Here is a 20524-nt window from a genome sequence, read left to right on the forward strand (position 1 = left end):
GATCAAAATATTATTAAGTAATTAAGTTTAAAGATTAAAATAACAATAAATTATTAAGTTTAAAGAATAAATTGAAAAACTATTTTTCAAATGTATGACAATTGCGTGAAAAACATGTGACAATTATCAGCTGTTACGATATCAACAGAAATGTCACATACACGTATGTTTAGGTTCATAAAGATAAGTTAATGGCATGATCAATTTGTTCTCTTTTTGTACATTCGAAAATTAAATTTAAATTTTTCATTTTTTAAAAATTAATCTATCAAAAATCAGTATTTATCTATTAATATATCAAGAAAGAGGTCGTCTAACTAACAGGTTCAATCCCAACGCATTTCGGTGTTTCTCCATTTATTTTGCACCGAAGATTATAACCTTTTCGCAGCAATTATAATAGATATACACTCTCTGATGTCATGGAAGATCCCAGGTTATTTTTAATGACTTCACCTGATCCTATTTTAGGTACAAAATCATAGTATGCTTCCAAAACGACAAATCTTGTTGCCTTTTTGTTTCTTTCCTCACTTCAACTAATAAATTGCATTTTGCACCTGTCACCAATTCAGCATTTAGACTTTTACAGCGTGCACTTGTCACTTTAGTCTCCAATAGAATGAAGGGCTAGAAGATAAGATTAGGTTTGCAGACGAAAAGCAGTACTTGGATATCACTGGAATCTCGTTCTCTTGCAATCATATATTATTAGATAAGTTCCTTGTTCCGGAATTCTAGAGGTTGCATGCTAGAATATGCCACATTATGAGACCAAAAAAGAATATAGAAATGAAGTACAATTATTTTATTTTATTCCAATGTCTGAGGTAGGCAGCACAAGCACTTTGCTCCTCACTTCTTTTTGCATCCCTATCCTTAACAAAAGGCAAGATTTCATAAGATCGATTCCCCTCTTGAGGGTTAGCTGTAATCCATATGGAAAAGAAATATTAAAATTGATCAAAAATAAAATTGTTGGATGTTGGGTAGCATGCATGCAAAAATAGAGGTACCTTAACTATGAAGTAATAGTTGGTGATAGGCATCAAAAGGTTTTGATCTTATTACCTTTATTTATATCAGAGGAATTAATCAATAATCTGTTATTCTGAATATTATTAGACTCGATCTCCTTAAACAAGGTTTTAAGTTTGAGTATTATAAATGGAAAAAAAATGATTAAAAAGAAAGAACCTTATTAAAAGTTTTCAATTAGATTTTTGGACGAAAACTAATTATCCACAAAGTCAATGAATACTACAATAGACCTCATGCTTCTTAAATAACATGGACTAAATGAATGTCTTCCAATATGATAGTAATCTATATCAATAGTTTACAATTTCATAAAGACTAAAAATATAATATAAAAAAACTAAAATCATAAAACAAAATTTTATATAGACAAAAACAGAAAAAAAGGAACTAAAGCCATAAAACAGATATATTTATGTAAATCAGAAATATTAAAGCCTATTTTTCTGGATATGTTATGACTTGGGAGTGCGCATAGAACATTCGAAATTGAACAGCATAATTGGACAAAAGATTTCTCCTTGGCATGTCGGCTGACATGTTTCAGTGGATTACATTATTGATGGAGATTCCATTCACATTTTGGAGCATGGACTTTATTTGAAATAGACTACACTACATTATTGGGCCTTATATCAAGATTTAGGAATTAGAATAGGGAAGTGACTCTGGCACGCAGATAAGATTTTTACGACTCAAAGTTAGGCATGTGGGTTAATACCGCATTATGTCTGATTGGTTATTCATTTTGCTGCCCAAGCTTGGATCTACTGATCCTAATTGATTTTATTTCCTCTTTTTAACAAGGTTTCCTGTAGCCTTTTAAACTATTTGTTGCTTTCGCAGATTTTAGCAATTGAACGTGATTTTGGAAACGTGTCTAGACACGTGTGTCAGATGATAGGTTGATTTTATCATCCTGTTTCACATTATTTGTTTGTCTGGAAGTGGCATAGGGGAAGGTGTTAACTAAAGAGAGTGGCAATAACTACTACTCATTACTTTTATCATTTTTGTTTGTCATCCCTCTCGTTCCCCCAATTAACGTTTATTACACATCATATTCTACTATTAGTATACAAAATTGTGAATTGTAAATTGAAATTTTAAGTTTGAACATTGTTTAGTGTCCTGTACATCAATTAATCCATATTAAACACTAATTAACAGAAGACCCTTTTAACTTATCATTTAATCTCCAATTCAAATCTTAGAAATACAACTGCGTTTTAATGCAGTAGAGTTTTTTTGCCACTCTCAATAATCATATTCCGCTTAAATCAAACATCTTAATCATGACAATAAAAAGCCAGGTTCCTCATTTAAGATATCATCAGACTATTATCAATATCTAAAAGACTAGGTTTCCCGGATTAAACAAACCTTATACACCGTAATATCCCTGTACCACTTCATAATATACTAGCGATAAAAAAACATCTTTCAAAAGCTCTGACAAGTAAAAGTAACAAAAAAAAAAAACCCATTATTCTTTGGCGGATAAAAATGCGGCTGTAATGAACATTACACCCTTCCCCCTCTTTTCTCCCCCAAATCTTAAGTTCAGCAGACTTACAAGCAGTGCAACGCACAATAAAAACCCTACTATCAACACACCAGTTCATCCAACATTGTGAAAAGTTCACTTTTTTCCTGAAAAGACTTGCAGACAGCTCCCACTGTCAAGTTCAGTAATAAGCCTTGCGGGGATTGTTCTGCAGAAACAAAAAATGAAAGCATGAAATCAAGGGTTATCGAAACAAAAAACCATGAAAGTCATTGAAACTCCAACATGATTTAGAGAAAGAAAAAAAAAAACATTGTAACCATTTTTTACCAGGGGATTGGGTCGGTAACGGTAGCCAAGCATCATCCGCTTTTTGTACTGCTCGTATATGTCATCCTCTGCACTCACCTCCCCAGGTTCCTGAGCACCAACCCCCAAGTTATTCTTCTTAACATTACCAGCCATGATAGGATCCGCAATACCCTTCCTGGATCCACCCAAACCCTCACCTGGGAACCAATGATTGTTAGCACAAGGAACAACCATAATGAAAATTTAATATATAAATGTAATTTCAAGCAAAACTCTCCCAACATTAAATTTAAAAAGAACTATGGTACTCGGACAAGACAAAAACTTGCAGCGGATTCCTAGTATTCATATGTTTTACATTGCACATCAAAGAATAAACCAGAAACTTTTTACTAAAGCTCAATGCTTGACTCAAATCCTTTAAGGCATGTTCTAAAAAACCAGACGAGACCGGCTGGTCAAACCAGAAAACTGGTCTAATAGTTAATAAACCACAAAACTAGCTTGGAGAAAAACTGGTTCACGGCAGATAAATGAAAATTGTTTAATATAGCATTTTGATTTTTTTTCAATAAAAAAATAACCTAAAGCATTTATCATTTTCTTTTTTATTCAAGACGTAAAACTTGTTATTGCTAATGGATATTGTTGTGTATTTTTTAAACTTAGACCTATGTATTATAACATTTGATTTAAACTTTTTGCATGTACTTTGAATGTTAAAAGCGTATAAAATCATGTTTTATTTTAGTTTTTAGTATTATAAAATTTTGATATTATGTTTTTTAATATTATTCTATGAATTATTTAATTATTATTATTACTTTATTAATACCAGTTCAACTAGATTGAACCTTAAACCAGAGCCTTGACTGGTTCAATGACGGGTCCAGTTTTAAAAGCATTCCCTTTAAGCACGTGTCAATGAAAAACAGGATGAGCTTGAAAACAGGACTGGGAAAAATCACAAAGCACCTTCTTTCCAACCCATTTTTGACAGGAGCCGGTGGCCTACATTATCAGCCTGAATCTTAGCCCTCTCTGCAGCCTCCCTAGCAGCTTTCTGCGCTGCAGCATCATTACAGGTAGCCAAGAACTTCTCGAGTTCTTCTGGAGGAATGAAATCACCCATGTGATGGCCTTTTTTGCCTGGCAATGTGTCAACCAAAAGGAAGGAGTCAAAATATTATTCCATTAAAAGGAGAAATGCATAAAAGGAACAGTTTTAACTAAATGAATATTATAACCAAGAAAAAGCCAGTAAAAATCAATTTTAACCTAGAAGAGAAGCAGGAGGGGGCATCTCATCTTTTGAATGCTTAGGTTGTTTATACTTCTCCTCCCGTGCAGCTTTTTTCATGTAGAACTCCATTAGCGCCAAAGAATCAGCATTTGATGAACCACTGGGCTCTTCTGCAGCAGAAATACACAAAGCAAACAGCAACAAAAATGGTTGCACACCAAGTCCATGAGAAGAGCTAATAATAAATGATAGCTAATAAGTAGCTCAGATAGCTTATCTCCCCATTTTGGGAGTCAATGAAATGCAATGGAACAAATTTATGATTTGCTTCAAACACACCTTGAACTTTATCAAATTGACAGACTGTGAAAACAATATACAACAATATAACAATTACCACTGCTTCCTACTGGTGATGTTTGAATTGAAAATCCAGAAGCTCTTGGATTGTCAGGACTTTCATATAAAGCAGATGCAGGAATTTGGTATGTATGCTGCTGAGATGATCTCTGATGACCACTAGCCTGTTTGGAAGATGAAGTGCTTGTACCCCCTGAATAAAACCATCACATGCAAATTAAAATATAAAATAGGAGGTAGAAGAGAAGGCATATTCCACACATCAAAGAGAACAAAACTTCTCAAATCCACAGGCTGGTTGATGAACTAAGCAACATTACTAAGAGACATATCACATATATGACTAATGCTTCAAACATCCATCATATATAGTTAAAATGCAAATCAAAATCAACATATACACTCCCAAAACAATTTTCTTTATGGGTCTTTATCAGTTATCACATGACCTCCAAAGAATTTAAAACTAGTCTTAAGATATCATCCACTACATCAATAACATCAATCAAATGACCCATAATTTACTGGGACCCACTTCTAGATTGACAATATGACAGACCGTTTTATGACTTATGGGTTGTAGTAAACAAGGAAAGCCAACAAATGTATCTCTCAAAGATTAGTTGTTTAGCCTCTCACTGCAGTGTAAAATACTTCTAAAAACATGGTTATCAGTCTTATTGGCGATATTGAACTAAAAACAAACATATGCAAGGTAGCTTAACATCAACTACAATGAACGTATCCAAAAACTTGAAATGGATTAAAACTTTAAATGAAAAAGAAAAACAGGGTTTACAACTTCTAGACCAATAAAGCAGCTAAAACACCAAAAGAACTTGGTTTAAAAATATGAAAATATATTGAAATACGTTGAATACTTGAAAATACAACAATAAACATTAACCAAAAACTTGTATTTAAATGGATAAAAACTTCAATGAATAAAACTAGGGTTTACAACTTCCAGACCAAAAAAGCAGCTAAAACACCTAAAGAACCTGGTTTAAAAATATGAAAATATATTGAAATACATCGAAAATATATTGGTTTAAAACTATGAAAATGTATTGAAATACTAACCGTTACGAGGCACCTGTGATTCCCTTGATTGCCCAAGAGCATCTTCTTCTTGAGCAAGCCGATATTCATAATACTTGTATTCAGCACATCTCTCATCAAACAAAAATCTGCAAGTTAAAACATGCACCACATATAATCATAAATTGGGAAGCATAAACAAAGGATTAATGGACAAGGAGTTGACTCCATACTTACTTGAAAGGTGTATCCCCAGGATTTTTTTGGCGTGTTACATCCTCAAATTGCCTTCCATTTTTAGCCACAAAACTTGCCAGTTTGTCAGCAACTTTCTTCACTGTAGGATCACTTGGGGAATGAGGTGCTGCATATATCACTTATAAAACTGATTAATACCGAGAGCATGAACAAGGGAATGCAAATTAGTCTTGTAGCAGGCCTGCCAATACACCATTTCTTGATAGGTACTTGGGGAATAAGCTGCATTCATGAGACAAATATTCAAGAGATTTTCTACTCTTTGCTGCATGCCACTTTAATGGGCAAAGGTATACACCGAGTTGACCTCTTCAACAATGAAACCGCAGGTAATGTAGAGGATGACTCTATTTTCATGTGAAGAAAAAAGGAAGGGGGAAATGGTGTAATCACAACTGTATGCCAAAACTGGCATCTTCCTTCACCTAAATATCTGTAGGAGAAGTTCTGAACATACACACAAAGAAACCTGACTTTAAACCATTCTTCCTTCTCCGTTACTTCCTTGTGTGACCGAAAGGATGAGTACAAATGAAATGGCATGTTCCTATTTCAATGCTATTAAACTTATGTCCCCCCTTCCTTCCATTGCCAAGAGAAAAGAATAAGGGCCTGTTGTTTATTTATGCTTTTAAAAAGCTGATTTTAAGAATGTATATTGTATAAAATAGTGATTTTATCTTTTATAAATTTTATGAAAAGCCAAAGATTATTATGTTTGGTTAAAAAATTATAAAATCATTCTGTAAAATGTGTTATGAAAAGCTATTCATTGTATAAAAGCATTTATAATGTTTTTTATTATGTTTGGCTTATGGTTTTTTACTATGTTTGGCTTTAGAATGCTTTTATAACTTTTAACCAAACAAAAATATTCAAGACATTTTATACAATAATCTTTGGCTCTTCATAGTAGTTTTTTGAGAAAGCCACTCAAAAATAGTAAAAAAAATATCGGACTTTGATTTTTTTTAAAAGCTTAGACAAACACACTAAAAAAATATTTAAAGCAACTTTTTCATCAAAAAGGCTGAAACAATCTTTCTCTAAGTCACATTGAAAAAGAGTTTATGGAAGGCATAAAAAATTAAGAAATTCTTAATGATGCAAACAATGTTGCATTCTTATTGAAGGCAAAAAAAATAAAAATATTTAGTTCTCAGATTGAGTTGAAAAACAGAAATGGAATTGTCAATAACCAACTCTCCTAAAAGCATGGGTTGTAATGTTTTTTATATCTAATTCCCCCGCCAACAAGCCCTTGGGGCCTGGTGCAAGAACAATGCAAAGGCCCACCTTACCATGTGCTAAAATGGAACTTTTAATTAGAATTGGCAAGGACTGATCTCTTGATCACTCGGCTACTCTGATACTGTGCCAAGAACCATCACCCCCAAAACCTCAAGCTTCTAGGTAAAGCCTTTTGAGTAGTTTTTTAAGTCTAATAGAAAGCTATGGTGGATAGATTTGGACGCAGAACAAAATAACAAGACATGTAGGGAAGGAAAGAAAATCAGAAGAGAGGTTAGCATTATGACATATTACCAATATTTACATACAGAAATGCATTAATGAACTAAAAAAATTATTAAGGAAATAATAAAGATAAAATAAGATCGTAATGAAAAATTAGCATGACATATAAAGGCATGGCATAATGGACATGCTGAACATAAAAGAATTAATTAAGCTACTACTTGACTATTCCAACATAAAAGTTGCAATCAGCAGGAATAACAATCATTAGCCAACACTATCAGTAGAAACTAGAAAGTTTAAGTAGTAATTACCAACATCAAGTTGTCTTGATGATTGGTCAATGCCTTCCTCCTGGCCTAACTTTTGCCGTTTTAGTGGTGCATCATTTGAAACATACCCAGCTTCAGTTTCTTCATCCTCATCAGCACTTAACTTAACAGGGGGTGGCACCAGCTTTGACTTTTGTTTTAAACTGAAAGCTAGCTTGCCACTGGAACCACCCTGAGATGTTTTTCTTGTGTCATTAACCTTCAAGTCCACGGGCGTTTTGGTAATGGAGTGATTGGGAGACAAAGACCCTGAATTAACCTTAATTGGTTTAGAATCCTCCAATTTGACATTCTTCCCTTTCTCCTGCTCTTGCTGAAGTTGCTTGAACCTCTCCATGAAAGAACCGTCATTGACGAAGAGGCTAGGTGGCACCCCCTTGTCCATTAGCTAACAGCCAAATAATGCAGTTTACAGCAATCCACTGTTTGACACGCAAGCTTTAAAGCCTTTTAGATGATGCAGTTGACTTTTAAGTTTTAAATCTGACTTTGTTATTTTTTAATACATTTATACATGGGATAATTCAAGAACATATTTGGTTCAATTTATTTTAGAAAACCAATTACTTTCTTTGTCAGCTTCCAAAGACAGCTTTTGAAAAATAAGCCATTTTTTTCTCACAAAAAAGCAGTACCCAGACATACTATAATACAAGATGAATTATAAATTCAATGCCAAACCTGATATCATCAACAATAAATTAAACACGACCATAAATCATTCAAAACAAGACATACAAGCCCATAGAATGGCAAGTAGTAGATTTTACTAAATGTATAACAATAACAAATATATTCCACCAATCCACAAATAAAACAAAGAGGGGCCCTTCCAATGAAAAACGTTTGTTCAAAAGAAAGAAACAATACTGACCCACAATTTTTCAATATTCCCTTTCAACAACATTCTTAACATCATATATTTTTCACAGATGACGAACCAGGTGAAAGATGAGTGCTTGAAAGAAGCAAATCTCAACCATATAATTAAAACGGATGGCTAAGATAAAAACTAATTAACACTACCTTGAACATCCGTATGCAACTATATGGCCAAGATTTACTCTTTTCTTCATCTTACACTCTCACTGTGCAATAGCTTCTCTCTTACATATGTTAGTTGATATATAGAGTTTTCAGCATTTAACCAGGGAGACAAAAAGTGTGGATAGAACATACGAATCCCTATAAAATTACAGAATCAAACCACTGCCACACCAATTACACAGTTTCCACCATATACGATCCGCAGCCACAGCAGCATACAACAACCTAATCAAAGTCTAACATAACAGATTCGGGGGGGATAACAGAAAGAAGCAAATTTTTGGGGTCTATTACATGTGAAAGACAACAACGACGACGCAATGACACCATGCTATAGAGGGGATCGATTTGATCGAAAACAATTCGCAACAATGAAAACGCACCGAATAAACAAAGCCAACAACTCCGGCTAACAGAATCGATTCACACGAGACGATCCTAAAACACAAACCCTAATTTTGAGTCCAATTCCAACAAACAACCCCCTCAATCCTTTCAAATCGAACCGCATCAATTGAAGAGAATAACAATTCAGGAAAAGGAAACCCTAGATTGGAGGCAGAAGCATAGAAGACTGACCAAATGGTGTTGTTCTCTGTTGAATTTGGTGCAAATCGGAAAAGGCTGAATTTTTCGCCCCCAAAGCAAACGCTGTACAAACCTAGCCAAATAGATAGATGTTTGTCTCCCGTCTCCTTTCGTTTATATAAGCTATCGGAAACACATGTTATGGCGCTTATGTCTTTACATTTTTGTTATATTAAAATTTATATATTATAATATATTTTTTCATTATATATTGACATATATATTCATTTTAATTTAATAATTTATTTTATGTTTATTTATGTACGTGTGTTGGAATTTTTAAATTTTTAAATAAGATGTTATATAAGATTTTTTTGCATTGAGAATAACTTAAAATAAATATAAATAAGCTTAATTGTTTACAGGAGATATCCAAAAAAATAGTTTTCGTATATTATGAAAAATGATTATCTAATAAAAAATATAAGTATTATGCATGTGCAAGTTAAAAAAAAGTGAAATGAGAATAAAAATAATAATAATGCGGTAAACCAATACATGATTAAGTAAAATATAAGAAAAACATCCTTTAAAATTTTGACTCATTATTTGCAATTAATCATTCAACTTATAGAAACATACAATAAAATAGGTAGATTAATTTAAATAATGCAATCATTATCATCATCTATTCTCTATGATAAAAACTTTGATATCAGATGTATCATACACTATAACATTTTTTGTCCACAATAATGCTAATCTAGATATTTAACAAACTACCACAACAAATATTAGATGTTTAATTTCTGCATTATGGTACAGAGACCTTGGTACTCTATCATGTGATTCATGTCACAGTTGAGAGTTTTTCTTCGAGGAACTGCATCATTGCATTAGATTTAACATTCTCGATAGGTATTTTTAGATTCTTCGGAACATCTATAATCTTAACATTACAAAAAGTTACAACAAAATCCAGTATGGCAGATCCATAAATTTTACTTTAGAGAAAGGAAATAGTTTATAATAAGATAGTTTAATTTTTTTCCTCTAACTTATTTTTCTAGTTGAATTTGATATTCTTATTATTTGCATGTTTGGTGTGTTTTTTTAAAATAATTCAATGAGGTATTTTAAAATATTCAATTAAATACTTTATTTTATAAAATAGATTTAATTTGATCTTATTTAAAACCAATTTAGGTTATACTTATTAAAACTTTTAGAGCAAATGAAATAATCAGTTTAAATTAAATCCGTTTTATAAAATAAAATATTTAATTAAATCTTTTAAAAATAAATGAGCCATTGAATATTTTTAAAAAACTACAAGACCTAATTGTCTTTTATTACTTTTTATTTCTTTATAATAAATATTGACGTTTCAAGCAAAAATGTTAATGAAAAAAGAGAAATAAATAGTGAATTCACACAATTTATTTTATCACAATACATTTTATTTTAGATTAAATTATTGAATAAGTCATGAACTATTTGGCATTTTTTAAATAGGTCTTAAGAATATTTTTTTTAATTAAATTGTTGATTATATATTTTCTTAATTGAGTCTATAAGGCTTTTAAAATTACCACAAATTATATTCTCTAATAATCTTAAATTGTTATAAGCTAATCTTAAAAACCTACTTTTTTAGTTTAGAAATCCAATTAATTTATTATATATGTATTTCACTGCATAGGCAGATATAGGCTACAAAATTACACACAACGGATAGAGAGAGTGCAGCGGAGCAGAAAGAAGCAAAGGGGGAAGAAAGGTGGTGTGTGTTGTCGCAATGGACATCACTGCCTTCAAATCCCTCAACATTCCATTTCCAACCTTTCCATCAAAATTTTCTCCTTTTCGTCCATTCAGTTTCTTTCACTTCAAACCTTTTCGCACTCCTTCCTCACCTCGCTTCATCTCCCATTGCTCTCTCAGTAATTTCATTTTTTTTTTGCCTCTCTCTCTATTTTTTATTTATGGGTAATTTTCTTTTTCTTGTTCCAATGTTGTTTTTGTTCTTGTGTTGCAGATGGGTCAGCAGAGATAACAAGCAAGGAAGGTACTTTGCCTCGTGGCGTTGGAGAGGCAGTGAATGAAGCGTCAAGTTCCAAGATTCTTCAGGTTGTGCTCGTGTCCCCTCAGGTAACACATTCCAGTAAACTTGAGATTTTTCATATTGTTAATATATTATTATTATTGTTATTAGGCTAACATACTTCTTTTTTTTATTTTCCATTTCAGTTTGGTTTCCTTGGTTGAAAAAAAATTGACTTTGGTATTTTAAAGTGTCTGTATTAGAACAAGTTTATCCTTTCATCGGTTTTACCATAGATGTCGCATCATATGGACATTTGTCATGTTAACCAAAATTAGTACAGTTAGTGCAAAAAACTAATGAAAGGACCAATTTTGATCTAACAATGCACAAATAAATGAAACTTTTTAAACTTAGAGAGTAAACGGAAACCAAAACTAAAAGATAAGATGATAGACAAAAATGCATTTTAATCTTATTATTGTTATTAATTGTTCTGTTTCTTGTGTTGCTTTGCCTTTCTGTTAGTTTTTGAATTTTGAAGATACAGTTACTGATGCATTAAGTTAGCCCCAAAACCGAAGCTTTAAAAAATGAAATAAGATTGGAGATGACTTTTATTAGTAGTTGTTTGTACAATCTGGTTGTTTTGGACTATTTTGCTGTAGTATTTGCTACTTTATTAGTCAATCCTTTTTGAGCGAAGAAGAGTTTATTGAATGGAAGAGATGAAGCTTCAACAATAAACATATTAAAATATATATTAACAGAAACCACCACAAAAATCCTCAAAGGTTTGTCAAAACTATATACTTCAACACTAGTTTTGATATGAATGAATCCTCAATAGAGAATTTTGATTCTTGGTGGAGGACCTAGCCGAGTTGGTGAAGAGATTGGAACTTGACTATGGGCTATGTCTCCTTCCACTTCCTGTAAGGTAGTAATGAATGCGTCAATAATTAAATTTTAGTTGGTTGCAAAACATACATTCTTAAAGAAAATGTCATATCTATTAATGGAGGATACATGAAGTCGGAACCAAGGGTATTGTTGTTAAGTGCATGCTAGATGAGAGTGGAGCTTTTGTTGATAGTTTACAAAAATATTTTTTCTTTGCTAATGCGTTAAACATATTGGATATGCTGTCAATGGTTTATCAATGTTCAATAACCTTTCTTAGCAGACTAGGGGCTTGTTTGGATACAAGCTAGAAGAGTTTTCGAGAGCTTCTCTACTGGAAGTTTTTCCAGTAGAGAAGCTCTCAAAAGCTCTTCTACCTTTGTATCCAAACAGGTTATTTCCAGTAGAGAAGCTGAAGCTCTCGAAAACTCTTCTAGCTTGTATCCAAATAGTCTCTTACTTTCGAAGTTAGTATAACAAGCAGGAATTGCATTTGAATTGGTTAAAATCAAAGTTCAAACCCCCTTGATTAGTACACTTTTGTACTGTTACCTGTTAAATACTATTTGAGTACTAAGAGATTATTTTCTTTATTTTTTAAATAAAATTTTATTTGTCAAATCTGTCAGTACATCTGATTGAACCTGTGGTTTCAAGACAGTGTTAATACTACTGCCCAAGACCTTACAGGGGATGAAGACCATCCTGTCCAGTGTGAAACTGATAGGCCATAGATTATCCGAATCTATTGTATGTGGCAAAACTCACTGGGGCAATTGGAATAGAATGTTGTGCCCTCTCCCAATTACTTTGGTTCTTAGTTGTGTAGAGAATGTATGAGTGTGTGCAGTTGTTTGTTACAGAGATAATGTATGTGTGTGTGGGTCACTGGGTTGGTTACAAAAGTGGTGATAGCATGTGAGGGAGGTTAGGCTTGCTAATTTGGCATTTGCTTAGGCCTGAGAAGAATCATCTTCCAGGAGGGGAGCATTGTTTCATTATCTTTGTTTATCAGTTTTGGATAATTTTGATATTACGGAGGTGGTAGACAGTTATCTTGTTGGGCAGTGGGGTTATAGGGAGAGAGTATGAGAGTAATGAGGTTAAGTGCGAGATATGAAAAGTAGGTAAGATCTTTCTTTGGGGGAGTTTCTTCTCTTTATGAACTTCCATCTAATTCAATAAAACCGATAATTTCTGCATCTTTCTCTCATATTCTAACAGCACAGAGCATATATTACAACAAAGACTGGTTTATGTCATGTTCCTGACAAATTGCTTATTCTTCAGTGGTGCCTTCTTAAAAGAATGATCAACATTTATGAAATAATGATCTAACTATGGATTTGACAAGTACTGATCTATGATCGATCACCTATATTTCAATTTAATATATTTGTTGAGAATAATGTGAACTTGTAATAGGGCAATGGATATGAAATTAAAAATGATAACAATGATAAGAAGTAAAACAAAATGGTTAGTGTTGGGCTGGAACAAGTCTCCTGCATTTTGATTTGAGTTAATGTTAAAGTTCAAATCACTTTAAACAAGTAGTGAAGTTAAAGCTCTGCATAGTAAAATTTGCCTCAGTAACCATTTTTTTAGCTTGGATTGGAATTTTAATCACTGGAGGTTGTTCTGGGATTTATGTCATCCTTGGTAGATTCCAGGAAACACTGGGTGCATTGCTAGAACTTGCGCAGCATCAGCTGTTGGATTACACTTAGTTGGGGTGAGTTTTACTTTCTAAATCTTATTATTTTTTACATTTGATGATAAGATTGTCATGTATTTTCATGTTTGTTGTACAATACTAATGGTAGCCTTTGTATTTCTTTATCTTTTCAGCCATTAGGATTTCAGGTGGATGATACTAAACTAAAGCGTGCTGGGTTGGATTACTGGCCGTATCCATGAACATATGCTTATTTAAGTTTAATTTTTTTCTGGCTTGCATCTCTCCTGCTAGTCTAGACTAACTCTTCTACCATGCAGGGCAGTGTGCAATTGTCTATCACTGTTTATTTTAAATTGAGTTCTGTCTGACTATGGCTTTTACCTCCTCTAAAGCTTGTTTTGACTGGAAAAAGTGTGTTGCATTTCAAATATAATGTGTATAGTAGTTTCAACTGATCTAATATTTTTTTGTCCAAAATAAAAAAAGTAAAAACTGATAAAACATTAATGCAATTGCATTTTTTCTTTTTATTTGTTTTCCATTATTACCACAAAATTGTAGATATGTGGTTGTTAAAATTCATGATTCTTGGGAAGATTTTCATAATTATTTTAGGCAACAGGTAATTATTATTCTCAGAGATAAATTCCATATATCATCATCTCTTTTGATTCCACATGTGACATGTCACCATTGTCTTGTACAGGAGGGTGAAAAACGGTTGCTAGCATTTACAAAGAGAGGAACAAAAATTCATTCTGTGAGTTGCCCGCCATTAATTTTAATTGCATAATTCCTTTAATTACAGCATTTTTCCTGATGGTGCTTGATGTCTCTAACGTCAGTACTTCTCCTAAGGTCTTCTCCTTATCTAATAATTTCTTCTTTTATCTAGAAATAAAAAATCCAAGATTTTCTCTCAATCCTTAGTAGTTTCTCTTCTATAGCATTGAAACTCAGAATTAACAAGTTGATTGCAGCAACAAATGACATACTCTTAAAGATATTGCTACAAACTTGGATCCTTGTAGCAACCTTCCTATTCTACAATGTCTACAACTAATAGGAAACCTGGGAAAAAAATTCAAGGTATAACAATTTAAAATGAGATAATGAATGTCAATATGAAAGACTAATACTGACATGTAATCAAAAGGAAACATCTTATACGAGAGTGAGAGGATTAAATCTGGATCACCATACATGGAGGGTTAAGATTTAATGTCAAAAAGCCACATGACTTTTTTAAGTGGTCACATGACATTGAATCTTAACCCTCCATGGTTGGTTATACAATTTAGATTTAATCCTCTCACTCTCATAAGATACCTTCCTCTCGTATGATAGGTCTTCTCTCTCTTTCTTTCTCTCTCTCACTATATATATATATATATATATATATATATATATATATATATATATATATATATATATATATATATATATATATTTAAATAAATTGTCAATCCAAGAGAGGAATTATTTGACTCAAGGAATAATAACAGAGTTCTTAAATGAGTATAGACTATATTTATTTTTGTTTGCTTAAATGACCTTTTGGACCCTATTAAATAGGTTTTTTTTAATAGATGATATAATACATTTAAATTCTTAATAACTAAGGATAATTTTAAATGCCCCTTACCATCAGCAAAATATATATATATAATTTTAAATAAATTGTCAATCTTACAATATAAGTCTAAATCCAAGAGAGGAAATATTTGACTCAGGAATAATAGCGAAGTTCTTAAATGAGTATAGACTATGATTTTTTTTTGGTTGCCTTATATGACCTTTTGGAACCCTATAAAATAGATTGTTTTTTAGTCCTTTAATTGATGATGTGGCAAGTCAATAGGCTGCCAATGCCGCTGTTACGTCATCATTTAATGTTGTTACATGACAATAGACTAAAACTTTAAAGGACTAAAACCAAAAGAAAAACTTTAAAGAACTAAAATAAAAAACCAATAGAAAACTTTAAAGAACTAAAATCAAAAACCAAAAGAAAAACTTTAAAGAACTAGAATCAAAAACACCCTATTTGATATGGACCAAAAGGTTATTTAAGCCATTTAGGTTTATATATTGGTTTGGATTTGAAAACCAACCCAATCCAGTTATTTTTTTTCTGCTGTTTTTTGTTAGGCTTATTTGGTTTTCAGTTTTTCAATTTTATTCTTTTTGGTTTTTCGGCTCTTTTTTCTTTTTCTGGTTTTGCCATTGAAGCAAGCAATATGTGCAAGGTTACTTATTATTTAGTATTATGTACTAAAAGTAGTGTGTGCCTTAGCTTACAAAACAAAGCAATGTAAGGAAACTGTGAACTGGCCAATAATTGTGGTTCCTTCTTACCCTGCAGGAGTTTTCCTACAGAAAAGGTGATTATCTAATATTCGGCTCTGAAACTAGTGGCCTGCCTCCTGAAGCCTTGCTAGACTGCAAAACAGAACCATTTGGTGGTGGAACTATCAAGATTCCAATGGTTGAGACTTATGTCAGATGTTTGAATCTATCTGTAAGTGTTGGCATAGCTTTGTATGAAGCTTCTAGACAACTAAACTATGAGTCACTTCAGGTACCTTCAGAAAGCTGTATTGATACTACTGAGGAATCATTTATTGCTGAAGACATTTTTGCTTGATCTCATAAATATTCTAGTTACTTGAGATGGAAAACCAATCCAATTCAGTGGGGGGTGTTATATTCTTTGTTAACTGAGATGGAAAATGTCTGTTTCAGATTCAGAAGTCAATCCCAAATCTGCACCTAATTCCTCACACACAACTCAGTTACATGTGACACTCACTAGATTTTGTAGTGACTGTATTATGTATCAATATTATTCTGTACCAATCCTCATGTAATATTGCAATCTAATAGTTGTGCCATTTATCACGGAGGTTTAAACATTTTTCAACTTCAAATTCACGTAGTGGAATATTGGGAATAGAAAGGTCAAAGAATTACAAGTTTTCCTTCTTTATTTAGTTCATTTAACTGCTTGAACAATTGTGTGCTCAAATTATAGAGTTGAACTTATATACATTAGTAGTATAAAATATTTTTATATAATATCTAATAACAGTTTCTCTTACTGCCATGTTGTATTAACTAATAAGATGATGAGATAAAGTGATCAAAATTTATTGGATATTTGTGTAAATGTTAATTTTATACTGGTTGTGCATATAAATTATACTTGTACATATGTCTGAGTGAGATGTTTCATTGACTAATAGGATATCTAAATATTTACTTGGAACTTCATGTGCATATATAATTCCATTGGATTTGCAAAAAGTTATCTTGTTACTTTCATAAATTTCCATATTGTAATTCCTCCCGTTTTGTCTTTTTGTTTGACAAATAAACTCAAGTAATTATTGGGCGAATAATCTATTTGAAAAATTAAACTCTAGTAACATAGGCAATTTGAACAAAAGTATCGAGACTAGAGAGAACAATAATCTGTATCCAATGATTTAAATTGAAATGGCAGATTTTAGGGGCCAAATCCACACATTTTTCAAAGTTTAATGATCAAAATGGTTAATTTGAAAGTACAGAGACTAAAACCAAGTTTTATTGTAAGTATAGGAAAAAAATATTTTATTCATTTAAATTAATCTAAATGCTCACGAGCTTCAATCATTTCCATGAACTAGCTCCTTTCTATCCACCTAATCGCACATTCATTCACGTGACATTTTAATTTTTTTGGTGATCATTCATTCACGTGACATTGGGGGTGCATTCGGTCTCTTGCACATGAAAACTTTAAAAAGATATCCAAAACACGACGACTTATCCTCGAATGAGTCTTGATCTGAATACTCTCATTCATGTTCCATTATAACTAAAAAGGACCATTAACCCTTATTATCCTTTAGGTTTTTTAGGCTCGCGAGGACCATTAATCCAACTTGAGAACTTTAGAACGTGGAAGTTGGAGCCAACCCAGTACATGCTGGAAGGAAAACGTCACAAAGTCCTCATTCTCGCAGTAACTCTTTTAAGTCATTTTTTTTCAAAGCCTTCAACCAAGGCTCTACGTTCATCATAGAGAATTGAAATTGTGCGCTTCTTTGTCCCTCTAATTAAAAATTGTCATTAATTTTCTTTCTTCTTTTAAATAACATTTCTCTTCTGAACGGTAACTCCCTCCGGTCTTTATTAAAAGATTCAATTAATTGATTAACCAAGATTAAGAAAATCAGTTAACTTAGTTGAGAGTATTAAATTTGTCCTAGATTAATATATTTCTTTTTCTTTCAAAACTATCCCTGGAACAAAATCAACAAATATTAATGAATTTATATTTCTCTCAATGTTATGTCATTTAGAACTGACTTTACAAAACTAACAAACATTTTATATTGGATCTTATAATAATAAAGATTAAGTAGTACTTTTAATCATATAATAAATACTTGATAAAGAATTTTTTAATTGAAGTAGGAAAGGAGACACTAAAGGAACCAATGATTTGATTCCATTACAACTAATGCAAATTACTCATATTTTACAATAATGATAATAGAGTTTGAAACCTAGAATCTTATGTAAACTACTCGTGTTGGCCTTTCAAGGGTAACATTTGACATACATTTTGAAACATATTCTTTATTATCAATTAAAAGTAATTAGGAATTATGAAATTGTGTAAGTTTCACTCTATATTCAATGAATTCCATTCATATTTATATATTTTTTTAATAAATTTCAACTGATAATAAAGTATATAAAAAACATTATATAAAAGTGACTTGTTAACACTTTTCTACTTTTTTTTTACTGAACTAAAAATGATTTTTTTATTAATTATTTTGCAATGTTTGGTTAGATATTATTTGTCGCTTGAAATAGAGTCACCTTATCAAGTAATTTCCTATTGTAGCAAAGAACAATTCTAAATTCTTGTATAATATATTTTTAGCAAACCTTCTTAAATACCAAATGAAAAAAAGTAATTGATTATTTTTTTTATAGTTCTAAGATACTAAACTTTTACTTTTTAATTTAACATTTATTTTATAGGGTATTAGGATGTTGAATATAAGAATATTACTATAAGATATATCACCTAAGTTTTGTCCTTTTTTATTTTACAAAGAGGCTGAATTGCCCAGTATTTGTTGGGTATAATGTTCAGCAAGAGTGAAAATGATTGAAGTAAACGAATTTAGTTAAACATCTTATAATGTTGCGACCGGGATAGAGGGATCGACAAACATGAAATTAATACGATTGTATTAAAAACTAAAAGATGTTTTAAACAATAATGATCTCAATTTATGCTGGAAATTTATCACCCTTGTCTTGTGTGAAAATATTGATGAATTTATGAGTAATTGAATTTAATATCTTTAGGGGCAAAGCAAGAAGAGAGAGAGCTAAGCTAACTTCGTCAACTCAATCCAACAAGATCACATTGACAAGGTAATGGAAGTAATGATTTTAGTGTTATTTGGACCCACGCAGAGGATAGTGTCATGTGTACATAAATATGCCTTGTCGGAGCAACCTTTATAAGTCTATGTCTATCACAATACTTTTTTTTTTTAATAAAGTCTATCACAATGCTATCTATACATCCCAGCGGAATATGATAATAAGTGGAGAAGAAAAACACTGTTATTATCTCATGCTTTTCATCACGATTCTCTGGTACTTCCTAGTTTACTCTTTAATGTTATGATTGGAATTGGATTTGAAGTAGAATATGGAAGAAAGATATAAGAGAAAAAGAAAAAAAAAGGATGAATAACTATTTTAGTTTCCGAAAGTGTAAGCGTTATCACATTAATATCTAAAAATAGAAAAATTTAAAGTAAGTTCATATGGTGTCAAATAAGTTTTTAAATTAAATCACTTAGGGTATGCTTGTTTACACGTTGGATGTGGCTACCAAAGGATTATTTTGTGAGAAGCAAGAATATGTAACTTTCAGTTGAGCGTGGGTTTTGAGAGCTCCAAACTCAAAATAAACATGTAATTATTGCCACTTAAAACTTAAAAGGATTTTTTCCTGACAAAAAAAACTTTAAAATATTTTAATATTATCTCTTAAATTACATGACTTTTTTGAACTAAAGTAAGTGACACATGCACTTCTTGAATAATAATCATTAGGCAAGCCAATCAAAAAATGACTCGGCACATAACATTACAACATTCTTTTACCCAAAACGTTGCGTTTCACTTAAGTAACACGATGTTTATGATAAAACATCCATTCATTGGACAATGATACATATATGTTAACTTAGAAGTACCATTGCACGACATATAGACTTTAATCATTATTTAATAAAGTTCATTCCGAGTTTACCTCTTAGTAGAATCAATCTTTCTTCAGTAAGAAGTTTTGTAAATATATTAGCTAGTTGATCATCAGTTGGTAGAAGTTGTAGATCCATTGTCCCTTTCTAAACATGGTCTCTTATAAAATAATGCTTAATTTTTATATGTTTGACCCTTGAATGCAATGTGGGATTTTTCGAAAGACTAATAGCAACATTGTTATCACAAAAAATAGGAATATTACTCTCAAAGATGCTGAAATCCTCAAGCTAGTTCTTTATCCAAAGGAGTCAAGTACATCAACTTGCAGCTTATATGTATTCTGCTTTAGTAGTAGATAGTGCAACAAAACCTTGCTTCTTACATATCCAAGTCACCAAGTTGCAACCAATGAAGTGACAACTTCCATTGATTCTCTTCCTTTCAAGCTTATCTCTAGAATAGT

At 31.8% G+C, this 20524-nt stretch overlaps 2 protein-coding genes across 7 annotated transcripts; one reads left to right on the plus strand and one right to left on the minus strand.

Annotated features, from left to right (window-relative positions):
• Positions 1-2334: 2334 nt before the first annotated feature.
• Positions 2335-9335, minus strand: LOC100813337 (SURP and G-patch domain-containing protein 1-like protein). 6 transcript variants are annotated; one of them, XM_014778977.3, is made up of 9 exons: positions 9194-9335; positions 7550-7989; positions 5739-5865; positions 5544-5650; positions 4498-4653; positions 4136-4267; positions 3833-4006; positions 2876-3054; positions 2335-2753 (listed from the first exon to the last, which is right to left on the minus strand). In XM_014778977.3, the coding sequence occupies exons 2-9, from the start codon at positions 7950-7952 to the stop codon at positions 2727-2729; spliced, it is 1305 nt and encodes a 434-aa protein (XP_014634463.1). In that variant the 5' UTR covers positions 7953-7989; positions 9194-9335; the 3' UTR covers positions 2335-2726. The 6 variants fall into 6 exon arrangements, with proteins under 6 accessions (XP_014634463.1, XP_003531431.1, XP_040874129.1 ...); XM_003531383.5 differs by having other exon boundaries at positions 4136-4270; XM_041018195.1 differs by having other exon boundaries at positions 5739-5877.
• A 1517-nt stretch (positions 9336-10852) lies between these two features.
• LOC100813874 (putative tRNA (cytidine(34)-2'-O)-methyltransferase-like) lies at positions 10853-16739 on the plus strand. Its single transcript, NM_001252968.2, has 7 exons — positions 10853-11085; positions 11181-11293; positions 13756-13824; positions 13941-13999; positions 14332-14392; positions 14477-14530; positions 16136-16739. Exons 1-7 carry the CDS (start codon positions 10941-10943, stop codon positions 16415-16417), a joined length of 783 nt encoding a protein of 260 aa, NP_001239897.1. The 5' UTR covers positions 10853-10940; the 3' UTR covers positions 16418-16739.
• Positions 16740-20524: the final 3785 nt, after the last annotated feature.

This window comes from Glycine max, chromosome 8 (genome assembly GCF_000004515.6).
Source record: "Glycine max cultivar Williams 82 chromosome 8, Glycine_max_v4.0, whole genome shotgun sequence".
Lineage (NCBI taxonomy): Eukaryota > Viridiplantae > Streptophyta > Magnoliopsida > Fabales > Fabaceae > Glycine > Glycine max.

What these genes read in the sequence shown, in the direction of transcription:
- LOC100813337 (XM_041018193.1), bottom strand. Translation starts at nt 7,952, where the DNA reads ATGGACAAGGGGGTGCCACCTAGCCTCTTCGTCAATGACGGTTCTTTC. An exon ending in CCTGGGGATACACCTTTCAA is followed by an intron (nt 5,651 to 5,738) that starts GTAAGTATGGAG and finishes TTTAACTTGCAG; the next exon opens with ATTTTTGTTTGATGAGAGAT. An exon ending in GTTACCGACCCAATCCCCTG is followed by an intron (nt 2,754 to 2,875) that starts GTAAAAAATGGT and finishes TTGTTTCTGCAG; the next exon opens with AACAATCCCCGCAAGGCTTA.
- LOC100813874 (NM_001252968.2), top strand. Translation starts at nt 10,941, where the DNA reads ATGGACATCACTGCCTTCAAATCCCTCAACATTCCATTTCCAACCTTT. An exon ending in GCTGGGTTGGATTACTGGCC is followed by an intron (nt 14,000 to 14,331) that starts GTATCCATGAAC and finishes ACAAAATTGTAG; the next exon opens with ATATGTGGTTGTTAAAATTC. An exon ending in GAGGAACAAAAATTCATTCT is followed by an intron (nt 14,531 to 16,135) that starts GTGAGTTGCCCG and finishes CTTACCCTGCAG; the next exon opens with GAGTTTTCCTACAGAAAAGG.